The 13714-nt window shown below is 39.0% G+C and overlaps 1 protein-coding gene across 2 annotated transcripts in view; it reads right to left on the minus strand.

The window, feature by feature from the left end:
• The window catches only part of MOCS1 (molybdenum cofactor synthesis 1), a 35034-nt gene that overhangs the window by 4097 nt on the left and 17223 nt on the right, over positions 1-13714 (minus strand). The window contains exons 4-10 of one of the 2 annotated variants that reach the window (XM_051996892.1): positions 11666-11830; positions 10618-10679; positions 10201-10312; positions 9056-9168; positions 8318-8428; positions 5963-6083; positions 5416-5463 (exon numbers count right to left, since the gene is read on the minus strand). In XM_051996892.1, the coding sequence (XP_051852852.1) occupies positions 5416-5463; positions 5963-6083; positions 8318-8428; positions 9056-9168; positions 10201-10312; positions 10618-10679; positions 11666-11830 (732 nt within the window). Of the gene's footprint in view, positions 1-5400; positions 5464-5962; positions 6084-8317; positions 8429-9055; positions 9169-10200; positions 10313-10617; positions 10680-11665; positions 11831-13714 lie in introns of both variants that reach the window. The other variant, XM_051996893.1, reaches the window with a different exon arrangement.

Below are 13714 nucleotides of genomic sequence, written 5' to 3' on the forward strand. Positions count from 1 at the left end.
GAAGAGAGGGAGGGAGGAAGGAAGGGAAAAAGAAAGAAAGAAAAAGAAGAAAGGAAGGAAGAAAGGAAAAAAATGGAAAGAAGGAAGAAGGGAAGGAAGAAAAAAGAAGAAAGGGAGTAAAAGAAAGAAAAATGAAAGGAAGAAAGAAAGAAAAAGAAAGGGATAAAAACTCTTAGATGAAGGACCAAAATGTCCCCAGATGAAGTCTATCTCCAGTAAAAAGTCTGTTAAGCAAATTAACAAGTATAAACAAGATACCAGGGGAAACATTTACTGTACTAAGGAAAATACATTTTGTCAACTGCCTTCAAGCAGCCCTGAAGCATTTTAGACCTGTACATTTATATATGTTGGACAGGTTCATTTCAGGGTGGTCTTTTCTCTTCCTTAAAGTAGGCCTTTTTGAGAACCTTTCCCTTTGGGGCACATTTTGTTACTCTGGTTCAAGTCATTTTACATACTTGAAAATGATAAAACTTCACTGGAGGTTTCACAACAGTAACATCGGACAAGGAATCAAGAGATCTGGGCTCTAGTCTTAACTATTGCACTAACTTGCTTTATGATCTTGGACAGTTCTATTCTTCTATTCTGAGCCTCGATTTTCTGTTGGGAAAGATCTCAGTAGGGTTCTAGACCCACTAACCTAACCAATAGTGAAATAACCTAATCAATTTTCACTTAACCTCTTGCTTTCAAACCTCCAACAAAGGGGAGCCAATCCACTATCAGCCCATCCTACTTACAAGCAAATCCTTCTCCTTTACCTTATGCATCCATTTATCTAAGTATTATAACTCCTCCACGACATGTCTCAGATATATCCCCTTCTGTCGACTCACATGGCTAACATTCCAGTTTAGGCTCTTGTTACCTGTCACCTATTTGCTATAGCTTTCTAATCAGCCTCTTCTTGCTTCCTTCAAGTCTCTCACATTCCAGTCCAGCTTCAGCTGCCAAAGTGGTTTTTCTAAAATGTAACTCTATGTTACACCCCAGCTCAATAATCTCCAGTGGCTTCCTATTACATACTCCAGGTACTAACAGAAAATCCTTTGTCATTTTTCAGTCATATCTGACTCTTTGTGATCCTATTTGGTATTTTCTTGGCAAAGATACATTTCCTTCTTCAACTCCTTTTACAGATAAGTAAACGGAGGCAGACAGGGTTACACAACTAGTAAGTGTTTAAGGTTAGATCTGAACTCAGGAAGATGAGTCTTTCTGACTCCTAACCTGTCACTCTATCCACTTTGCTACCTTTTGGCAGCTTCTTAAACTTGGCCCCTTTTTGTGTTTCCAAACTTTTTACATTCTACTCTTTTTCATCCATTCTAAAATCCAGAAATATTGGCTACCTGCTATATTTAAACACAACCCCTCCATCTCCCAACTTTTATACCTTTGTCTGGCAAGTCCTCAATCCCAGAATGCCCTTCCTCCTAACTTTTGACTTTTGGAATTGATGGCTTTTTTCAGGACTCAGCTCAAACAAGGCTTGCTTTTCTTACTCCCAACTGCTACTGCCATCTCTTTGTGAGACTTATTCTGCATATCCTGATTTCTGTTGTCTAGATCATTAAAATGTGAGTTCCCTGAGGACAAAGACCTAATTTTTTTAGACTTTCTAGTTCTAGAATTTAGCACCAAGCCTGGCACACAGTATGTGCTTAATAAATAATTGCTGATTGATTCAAAGATATTTTTTCTGATGTGAAATGTAAATATCTTCCTTTGCAATATCCTCCTGTTATTCCTGCTTCTGCCCTTTGAAACCAAATAAAAGAAATCTAATTTCTCTTCCACATGGCACTTGAGGACTTCTCCAAGTGAGAAATTATTTTATCATATTAATAACCAATTATTAATTTTGTATTCAAGCTTTCTTTCTATTTTTTTTTAATTGAGGCTTGGCTCTTTTAGAAGGTCTGCCTCTGAAAGACATGACTGAGATTATCCCTAACCCTCAGGAAACATGCTCTTCAATCTTAGCCAAGACCCCTTGACTAGGAGACCTTACTCTTGTTTAGAGTACAGTCAAAATCCAGAAGAGGCCAGTTTTTACTCAGGGGGAATAAGCCCTTGTCCTTGTACCCTGCCTCCTCATTAGTTAGGTGACCCAGCTTAGGAAGGAGAAAACTAGAGCAGAGTGGTTTGGATGGAGTTGGATTCCCCTGTCCAGAATGTTGGAAGAGGTTTAGTCTCATGATAAGCTACATTCTCAGGAAAAGGTAAAGACTTCTAGCCTACTTCTTCATTAAATGTCCACCAATAAGGGTTGGTTTTCAGTTTTCAATGGAATTCCCTTTCAAGGATTATTTAAATCTATCAGGATATCCATGGCTTTTGTCTTTTGTTACCAAGAAAAATCACTATTGATTGATGGCTAGTCTAATTAATAAATTGATTAGCAATTACTCAGAAACTCTGTATCTCAGGGTTTTTCATTCATCATACCCTACTTGAAGGAGACTTATTTGTAAAAATGAAGGCATGGGGTTCACTAAAATTTATGGTCTCTGACAAGGTTACAAGCCTATGATTCTAAAAATGTCTTTGAATTGGTAGGGAAGGGTAGAGTGGCTGGAGTTGTGATTTCAGTGATATGAGGAAATTCTTTCTACATGTAAGTCAGCACCTTCTCAGTTGCTTATAGTTTTGGAGGGTTTGCCTAGAATTCTAAAAGGTTGGATGTTTTGGTCAGAATTAGAATCACAAAGAGAGTAAATTTAATTAACTGGTATGGAAGTCAGGGATTCCAGACTCTGAGACTGACTCTCTAAACACTTATGCCAAGCTGCCCTCTTATTAGAAAAAAGTCTTTAGAAAGTCTGAATTATGGGACTTTGTTCTTATTACATATATATGATCATCACACCCGGGAAACCTGCTAGTTCTTTACCTCCATCACTTCCATTCTATTGGATGTACATATTTTTTAGATTAGGCTAGATGGTTCAGTAGATAAGACAGTGGACAAGAGTGTTGGGTCTAGAGTCAGAAAGACTGTTTAAGTTTAAGCTGTTAAGAAGACTCTAAGTTTAAATCCAGCCTCAAACATTTAATAGCAGTGAGAACCTGAACAAGTCCCTTAACCTCTGTTTCCCTTAATCCATTGGAGAAGGACAATGGCAAACCATTTTAGTATCTTTGTCAAGGAAATCCCATGGACAGTACTAATGTGATATGGTTTGCAGGGTCATGAAGACCTAGATGCGACTGAAAAACAACAAATTCTTTAGTATAAAGCAGTATGTGTACCTCTAAAGTTATATATTTTATTTATAAGTAAACCATTTTTAACAGGACCTCTTTGTCACTTTTGAGATGAGTCTTACATAATTGTTTTTGTGACTGAAAGAAAATCCAGAGGAAGAAACCCCAATCAATTTAAAATCAATCAATCAATCTCTCTCTCTCTCTCTCTCTCTCTCTCTCTCTCTCTCTCTCGGCATTTCTCTTCTTTAAATTATGAAGTAATTCTATTTTGTATTTTAAAAATCCCCTTCATATGCCATGAAGGACTCATGGGAAGAAATCCCAATCAATTTGACATCTTGTTTTGGTATCTCTTTTCTTTAAACTACGAATTAATTTTATTCTATTTTTTAAATCTCCTTCATATGTCTTGAAGGAGTCATGGGAAGAAACCCCAACCAATTTGAAGTCTTGTTTTGGTATCTATTTTCTTTAAATAATGAATTAATTCTATTTTGTATTTTTTAAAAAATCACATTTCTATCCCATGAAGGACTCATGGGATTGTGAATGTGCTGACTTCAGAGATAGAGAATCTCAGTTTGAATTTCAGTTTTGACACTTTTTTACCTACATGATCTTGGGCAAATCATTTAACCTTGTTTTCTTCATCCATAAAATGAGTGGGATGAGGGTGGGGTAGAATGCCTCTAATAACATAATGCCTCTAACTCCTTTAGCAGTCTGATGAAGCCTAGGAATGCCTGATGAATTCCTTTTCAGAATAATGTTCAGAATAATTCAGAATAATGCATGAGATAAAATATATAAGATTGTGAGGGAAACCACTTATATTGAAAGAGAGATAATTTTTCTCATATTACAGCCTTCCCTGCTATGAAATCTATTCATGGACTCCTTGGGGGTTAGGATTAAGAAGCCTTGTTGTAAAGACCCCTTACAGCTCTTAACTCATGATCCTACAATCTCCATTATCCCCACATCAGTGAGGGTGTACCTTACAAGTTTGATTATGAAAAATAAGACAGATTCTATAAGAATTATATGGTGAGAACCTGTTTTGTTATTCTGTAGGCACATTATTTTGCAGACATTTGTAGACACCATTATTGTTTCTCAAAGTCTAGTAGAAAAAGCCCTGTTACAGATTCAAGAGTTGGGATTCAAATCCCATCTCTGACATTTGCTACTTATGTGATCAACTCATTGAACCTTTCCAGGCCTCAGTTTCCACATCTAGTCTATAGATGCCCCCTTCTAGCTCTAGGTCTGTGATCCAGTGCAATCTTCCCCAATGGCCTCTCATGAAGTGAAGGTGATGCAGGATCTTCAAAGGCATAAGCTTGGAGAGTTCCCCAAGCTACAAAGGTGAAAAAGATGGATTTGGTGACCAGCCATATGTGTCTGTTTCCTGAGCACCAGCCTAGCTAACCAAGGAGAGGCTCATCAGCAGGAAAGTTGGCTACAGCTGCCATTTTTGGTCAAATCAATTAATGGAGCCATCTGACCAAGACTTGCATGAAAAGCTCATGTCAGTAGAAGGTATACTGATGAAATTGTGGATCCTTGATATAGTATTCATATTAGTCTGCTGTGAGCCCACTGGGTATTAGTCAAATGGCAGACATCATCTGTTTCTGAAGCAAAAATCTTGCACCTTGATAACAGAAGTGATAAGTAGCAAAATTAAGATTCAAATCTAAGTCTTTTCACTCCAAAAGGCAGCTAGGTGCCACAGAATGCTGAGCCTAGAGTCAAGAATATTTATCTTCCTGAGTTCAAATATGGCTGACATTAATTGTGACTCTGGGCAAGTCATTCAACCCTGTTTACCTCAGTTTCTTCATCTAAAAAATGAGCTGGAGAAAAAAAATTGGCAAACTATTCTATTATCTTTTCCAAGAAAATCCCAAATGAAGTCATCATGAAGAAAAATAACTGAACAGCAACTTCTGACTTTACATCCTCCATACCTCCTCCCCAAAATTTAACCCTAACCACCCTACTTCTTGGATTGAACTTTAATAAAATGAGATCTATCATTAGAGATCTGATAATCTCATTGCTCCTTCACTGACTTCTCAGCCACCCAATTCTCTCTCCTTCCCCCAGGGAGTCTCTGAAGGACAGGGAAGGGTAAAGGCAAGGGTAAAGGGAAGGGAAGGGCAAATGGTTACGTACTGATGGATCACCCACCGATGAGGATCATGGGTCGGTTCTTCATCTGAGCAATGTTGAACATGCCTAAGTTAGGAGGAAAAATGGGGAGGGAGAGAAAGATGGGACAGAGGGATAGATCAATGAATGGAAGAGATGGATGAACAATACATACACATGGTATGACAAATACCTGTGTGTTCATGCACAAACACAAATGTCTATACACATGTACACAAAGAGGCTATTTTTAGGATAACAGGGAAACAAGGCTTCCTGACTCATTGACTTTAATTCTTGATAAACCCTCAGAAAAACTGGGGAAAAGGGAATAGAAACAGGGAAGAGAGGAAGAGACAAAGCAAGCAACTCATCTTCCTCTTCCATCCTCCTTTTTCCCCCATCCATGAGAGAAGAACATTAGGCACAAAGGGAATGACTGGGGTAAGGGAGAATGCTGAGCTCCAAAAACTAAGACTCTTACCAAGACTTAAACTGTTGCCCTTTCTCCATCCCCAACCCCAACACTCATCAAATTCCCTCTCACCCTTGTCAATAAATGTCTTCCTTTCCCAACCTCAAATACCTGCATGTTGTTCCTTCTTTCGGCCCACAGCAGCCCCAATGATACTCAGCAGCTCCTCCTCGGAGGCCCCAGCTCGAAGATGATCCCGTAGAGACACTTCTGAATTTCCAAAGAGGCAAACCTGCCAAATATCACAACATAGAATCAATGACAATCATCCTCATTCCTGATATTTGGTTCCTCAGATGGCCCACTGATCTTGGAACCAAAGGAAATGGATTAATAGTCTACTAAGAAAGGATGAAGTCAGATGTAAGGATGCAGCCTGGTACAGCAGAAAAATTACTGTTTCTGAAGTCAGGGGACCTATGCTCAGATCAGAGGCAATTAGGTGATATAATATTTAATGTAATCAAATCGCTGTTTGTCTTGGAATGGGAGGAGATAGGGAAAGAAGGAAAAAATTTAAATACAAAGTTTTATAAAATATATATTGAAAACTATCTTTACATGTATTTGGAAAAATAAAATAGTATTGGAAAAAATTAGATGATACAGGAGACAAAAATGTGGGACTTGGCAACAGGAACCACTAGTTTCAAATCCAGCCTCAAGCACATACTTGTAGTAAGAATTAAAAGACATATATAAAGCATTTTGCAGACCTCAAAGCTCTATAGAAATGTGTCATTCAGCTTTTTTTTCAGTCATGTCTAATTATTCATGACTTCATTTGTTTTTTGTTTTGTTTTGTTTTGTTTTGTTTTTTTTGGCAAAGAAGCTGAAATAGTTTGCCATTTTTTTCTCCAGTTCATTTTACAAATAAGGAGACTGAGGCAGATAGGGGTTAAGTGACTTGCCCAGTATCAGAGTCCAGATTTGAACTCACACTCTAAAGATCTATCCCCTGCATCACCTAGATGTCTGTAACTTCACTTCCCTGGACTTCATTTTCCTTATTTGTAAGAGGAGAGGCTTCCTAAGTAAGTAGCTTCCAGCTTAGGATCTATATTCTTGGGACTTCATGACAATTAAAAAAAAAAAAAAGATGCTCTTGGGTATTCAGGGGAAAAGGCCAACCAGCTTAAAGATAGAGGGGGCCCTGCCAGGATGACCTGCAAAAATCATTGCTCAGATTTCAGGTCAGTCACACGTGAGTGTCCCAAAGTTTTTCTACTTGGAAGTTCCAGTCATATTCCTCGTCCTACTACCTGAGGCCCTCCACAGTCTGGTCGCAACTTATTTTTTACCAGGCTTAATTCCTCTTACTTTCCCTTCCCTTGATCTGATGCAATCAAACTGATCTAGTTACCATTTGCCGAAATTTAGCTCTTTTCTACCTTTGTTCTCAACATTTCCTGTTCCTGGAATGCCCTTCCTTGATCTTCTATATCTATCCAATTTCTACTTGGCTTGTCTCTACTGCTCCCACTCTTAAGAAAAGCCAGGGCCACCGTTCCAACACGCTTTTTCTGATCTCTGCAGTACTTGGAAACTTGTCTTGTAAAAAAAAGGTTGCCTTCTTTAAAATGTTTTTCTTATGTATTCTTTTCTCTGAAACTATAAGAGTTTAAAGGATAGAGTTATACTTTAATGCACGCTTCTCCCACAGTAATCTAGAATGCTGGACATCCTGAATATAATCATTAAATACTTATTAGATAATAAACAGTTTGATTGTCAAGGATAATATCACTAGCTTCAGTCTCTCAAATTGGCGGTCCTGAAGCAGAGTCCACATGACTCGTCCAGTCTTTGGTTTTAGTGAACTCCAGCCTCTTTGGTTGATTAAGGGGATAGAACTGGGATTATTTTTTTCAAAGCAGAGAAAAGGAGAATAGGGCAGAGAGGAAGCTTCTAAGCAATCATAATCCACCTTAGAGTCAACTCCTAGACTGGAGCTCAGAGAGTCTCATAAGGCTTAAGAGGGAAGCTCATCCATAGTCCTTTTTCAATTATCTCCCAGGTAATGATTCAGAATATATCTCAAGGTTGATCTGTCTCACCATGTCATCTCTGTGTCCTGTTTGCTGAACAAATCTCTAAATCAGACATCTCACCTCTCTTGTTTCATGGACCCCACTGGCACTCCAGTGAAGCCTAGGGATCCCTTCTCAGAATAATGCTTTTAAATGAACAAAATAAAATATATAGTATTGCAAAGAAACCCAATTATATCAAAATATTCCAAAAATGTAAGTTCATGAACCCAAGGTTAATAACTCCTGATATATAAAGTCCATCCCTCTTAACATTTCCATACTTATCCCCTTACATAATATCTCAGGAGGAGGAAAGGGAAGACATTAAGGATGGTGAGGAAGGAAGGATGGGGAATGGAACAACACTGGGGAGACAAAAGACTTGTTTGAAATGACAGATTTGCTGAGGCAGGATGGGGAAGGGGGAATCCACCTTGAGGTTTCCATCAGCTGTGATGCGAAGGCGGTTGCAACTCCCACAAAAATTCTCAGACATGGAAGTGATGAAGCTGATCTGGCCTTGGGAGCCAGGGATTTTGAAGGCCTGAAGGAGAAGGAGAAACTTGGATCTACTGAGATTGTGCTAGGGAGATGAAACTTCTCTTAATATCTTAGCAGGAGCTACTACTACCTAACCCTTTCTCCAGACCAGGGGTCCTCAAACTACAGCCGCAGGCCAGATGCGGCAGCTGAGAATGATTATCCCCCTCACCCAGGGCTATGAAGTTTATTTAAAGGCCCACAAAACAAAGTTTTTGTTTTTACTATAGTCCGGCCCTCCAACAGTCTGAGGGACAGTGACCTGGCCCCCTATTTAAAAAGTTTGAGGATCCCTGTCCAGACAGACCAATTCCCAACGTATTAAGGGCTTTTTCATCCATCTTTTGCTCTTCATACTAAAATATTCCCCACATAGATCATGGAGGAGAGCTGCCCTCCAATCCACCCCAGTGCTCCCACTCCCCCAAGGGAAACATTTCAATGTCTTCCAACCAAGACACAAGGGAAGCTTTTTTTTTTTTTAATTGTTTTGTTTTCAATTATCTTATCTCACTCCCCCATCTTACAACACCTACCCCAGACCTTCTACTCTGACACACCAGTCACTTCCTTTGGGGGGAAGACACGGGCTAAACTCTGTCTTAGACCCCAGCCCTAGTTCCCCTCCAACCTTAGACGTGCTACAGTCTTCCTCTGGTAGCTTCTCCAGCTCTGGCCAGCGCTGTTGGATCATGTCCAGCATTTCCTTATAACTGACCATCTTCTTAAAGTTCCATTTGTTACCTGTGGGGGTCAGCACATAGCAGCCTTGGTCACTTTCCAGAAAATCAAAAATTACAAATTTCTGTGATCTTGCACAAGTCACTTTACCTCCGGTTTCCCTATCACTAAGATGGACATAATAGAGCTGTTATCATCATTATAAAAATCACAAATTTAGAGAATCATAGAATATTCATTCATATGGGGCAGGGCCTCAAAATTAGGAAAGTCCTAATTTTCCTTCTAGTATAAGAATGTAAGTAGCAAAGTGGCAATGGACAAATCATTTGACTTCTCAAAGCCTCTGTTTCTTCAACTGTCAAATGGGGATAATGATACTTTCATTACCTACTTCATAGGATTTTTATAAGAAAAGAGTTCTATAGAGTGCTACAAAAATGTGAATTATTAATAGTAAACAGGCAGCTAGAAGATGCAGTGGATAAAGTCTAAACCTAGAGTCAGAAAGACCCAAGGTGAAATCCAGCTTCAGATAATTAGGAACTGTTGATCTTAAGCAAATTAGGGTCTACTTGCCTCAGTTTCTTCATCTATAAAATGGGGATAATAATAGCACCTACCTCCTCTGGCTATTGCGATGGTAGTATAAATCAGCATTTGTAAAGAAATTACAAAAATTAAAGCTCTATATAAATGCTAGATTATTATTATTATTTGAAGCCACATAATTAGAGTTCAAATCCCCAGATCTCCAATTCTGGGCAAGCCACTTTGATTCTGTGAAGCTCGGTTTAATTGTCTATAAGAATAAGAAAGTTGGACTAGATAATCCCTAAGGTTCCTTCTGGCTCAAACATGATTCTTCAATTCTAAAACCTACTCCGATTCCACTCCAATTCCTGCTATCCACGGCTCCTCTTCTAGGACTTAGAAATGGGTAGGGATCACTGAGAAGTTCTGACACATTATCAGAATTCCCAAATAAATCCATTATTGGGGCAACTAGACCCCTCAACATTGAGGCCATGATAATGCCCTAGCAAAGCTCAGTCTTTTAGGCCTTAGGACCCTTCCCATAACCCAGTCACTAACCATCAAAGGGCATGTACTCTATGAAGCGCACATCCAGTGGGAGTCCCTCACTGAGGGCCACAAAATCCAGCAGCTCATCTTCATTGAAGCCACGCATTACCACGCAGTTCACCTGGCCAGGGAAGGACAGCATGCTCAACATTATCCAAGTTATCCCCCATCCCAAGCAGCCCCAAACACAACAGTTCCCTGGGAATCTGAATAGCTCCTGGAACTACCCATTATTTTTGTCCCTCCTCATCTTCCTTTTTGTGAACCCCTCCCATTCTTGCTTCCTTCTGGGATCTGGTAATGTCAAATCAATGGGGCCAGAAGAGATGAAAGATTGGGAGCTAAAAGAAGAAAGAACATGCACTGAGGAGCCAGGGAGTGAAATGAATGAAATAAGGAATTAATAGCAAACAAATACTCCCTCACCTTCACAGGATAAAAACCCAATTCAATGGCCTTGTGGATGCCTTCCATAACTTTGTGGAAACCTGTATGGGAAAGAAGGGAGATAAGTGGGGAAATTAAGGATTCTCCACTCGCATACAACCCCAGGCAGTTGTTGTGGTGGTGGCCATTATTGTTATACTCTATGCTCAGTTGTCACTGGTGTTTTTCTCCAATGTCCAAATTTACTCCCATTTCATTTTCTTCTAACTTCCCTTGCTTATGCTATTCAGCAGAACCATTAGCCAAGTCTAAACTCCACAGAAAAGCTCAATCTGTTATGTATAAATCTTACAGGAAATTCTAAAGCCAAACAGAATTTGCTCTGATTATTCCAGTAATATGGATTACTCTCCTATGGACTGCCACTCCAGTTTATGAGTGGGTAATGGAAAATCTTTGAAAGCTTCCTGAAGTTCCTCAGGCTTGAGAGATAAAGTGACTTATACATTAAGTATATGTCAGAAGCATGACTGAAACTCAGGTTTTTCTAACTCCAAATTCCACTGTTTATCTACTTTATCCACTCACTGTACTAATCTCCCCAGTGCAGCCTGAACTAGATTAAAATGTAATTGGGAAATGTTTTAACAAAGCAAGTAAAAATACAATGCAATAGAAATAATGTTAATTTGTGGTTTTCTAAGTCAATATAGTGGATACCCACCATACTACCTTGCTTTTCAGTTTCCTTAAAGAAGCAATTCAGTAAGATTCCATATTACAAAACAGGCACCAGTTTGCACTGAAGGAGGAAATTTCCTCATTAAGAGTTCTTTAATTTAAATCATTAGGAGTTCTCTATATATGGAAATCACAAGTTAAAAAAAAAGTAAGACTGTCAGACATCCTTTCATTTGGTCCCCTAATCACTTACTTCCTACCTCTGTTAATCATTCTTAAAACTTTCCTTCTCCACTTAAACTACCACTGCCACCCTAATTCAGAATATCCCACAGAGTGGGATCCCTCCTTCCCTCCCTCCCATCCATTCTCTAGTGCCACCCTCCCATGTGTCTGTTCTGGTCACCTTTCCTACGAGTGATGAACTCAAACTTTGCTGGCACTAGGGTATCTAAGCTGATGTTGATGGCATTGAGCCCAGCTCTCTGGAGCTGAGGTAACAGCCGGGCAAGGTTGATCCCATTGGTGGTGATGGCGATACTCTTCAGACCATCCAGCTGATGAAGTTGAGCTGAGGGATAAATAGAAAAGAGGCAGTGAAGGTATTGAATTCAGAATAGTTTATATTCTTTAGTAAGATAAAGGAAAGAAAGTAAAGCTTTTGATCAAAAGAAAACTTTTTAAATCTCTTTGGAGTTTCATAATCCAGGCTGTCCCTGGAGACCTTAAATAATAGGGATGGAATTAGAGTGAAGGTTAAATGCCATAAAATTCACCATACCCAGTAAGTGGACTTTTTTTTTTTTTAAAGCAATATGATGGCTTTCAAAATGAATTCTTCCACTCTGGCTTCCCACTCTTGCCCTCCACCCAAATCACTGCTTGTAAGCATTTTTACACAACCTTTCTGATAATTTAGTTCAGCTCTATGCTTCAACATGAACTTTGAACCAATAAGGAAATCAGACCAGTGAGACCATGAAACCAGGCAGTAGACCTATATAATCAGATGCAGAATTAGTTCAGTTTCATTGTGTGGTTCTCCTTTGCTAAGAGTAGGGAAAGATTTTGATTATTTCTTGTGGGAGCCACCAGTTGGTTGATTGGATTGGTAAGTCAGGAGAGATAGTGTAGGCAGAAACAATAGCAACTTTCAGAGTTATAAGATTCTAAGCTAAAAGGAATCACAGAAGTCATTTAGACCAGAGGTATTAAATAGGCAGCAAAATCCATATGAGGCTGAACCAGATTAAAATGTAATTGGGAAATATTTCACAAAATAAATTAAAATATGATAGAATGCAGATAATATTAATATGTGGTTTTCTAAATCAATATAAGGCTCACAAAGATCCTGATGAAGTTTAGTATCCACATTTTTATTTTTCAAGTGTGACATCACTGATCCAGATCACCCCTCCACTTTACAAAGGTCCAGAAATGGGAAGGGGTTTAGTATAGCTGAGATTCAGACCTAGATCATCTGACTCTAAACAGTGACCTTTTCACTACAAGGTCAGTCCCCCTTTCCTAGTCTATCTTCACCCTCAGGCATGGCCTGGTATAGCTGTTTTCATTAAAGAAATATTTATTAATATGAGGTCCTGAAGTCAGGAAGACTTAAATTTAAATGTAGCTTTAGACACATGTAAAGTCTTGCCTCAGTATCCTCTTCTGTAAAATGAGCTAGAGAAGAAAATGGTATAGTACTCCATCATTTTTGCTAAGAAAAACTCAAATGGGGAGTTGAATATTGCAGTAAATAAAGCATTGGACTTAGAATCAGGAAGACTCATCCTCATGATTTCAAATATGGCCTCAGATACTTAGTAGTTGTGTAACACTGGGTACTTTAATCTTGCCTCAGTTTCCTTATCTGAAAAATGAGCTGGACAAGGGAATGACAAACCACTCCAGTATTTCTGCCAAGAAAACTCCAAATGGGGTCACAAAAAGTCAGATGTTATTGAAACAACTGAACAACAAAACAATATATGGATAAGCTAAGATTACACCATAAAGCTGAAAGGATGTACCAGCAAGTCTTTCAAAATGTGAGAAATCAGGGCTGTAGTTTTCTAAGGCTTCCTAAGGAAGGAGGTGCTTTACCTGCCATCTTCCCAACCAGAGGCTTGGAGATTAGTTTGTTCAGGTAGTTTTTTGAGGCCAAATCACTATCAAGGCTCTGGCTACTGATGCTATGTAGGCTATCATGTATCATATTTATGGAGAGCTGTGGAATACTGGCAAGAGCCCTAAGTCTGAGGGAGGTCTGGCTCCATCCTGTGTTTCCTCAGGGAAATCCCTTCACCTCTCTGAGACTCATATTCTTCCTCAATAAAATAAGGATCGTGATATTCCCACTTTCTGCTTTATAGAGTTGGCGTGACCATCTGAAGAAATAATGAAAGGAAAGAACTTCATTAACTCCATTATTGTGCCAGCTATTATTGCT

The sequence above is a fragment of the Antechinus flavipes genome, chromosome 4, assembly GCF_016432865.1.
Source record: "Antechinus flavipes isolate AdamAnt ecotype Samford, QLD, Australia chromosome 4, AdamAnt_v2, whole genome shotgun sequence".
NCBI lineage: Eukaryota > Metazoa > Chordata > Mammalia > Dasyuromorphia > Dasyuridae > Antechinus > Antechinus flavipes.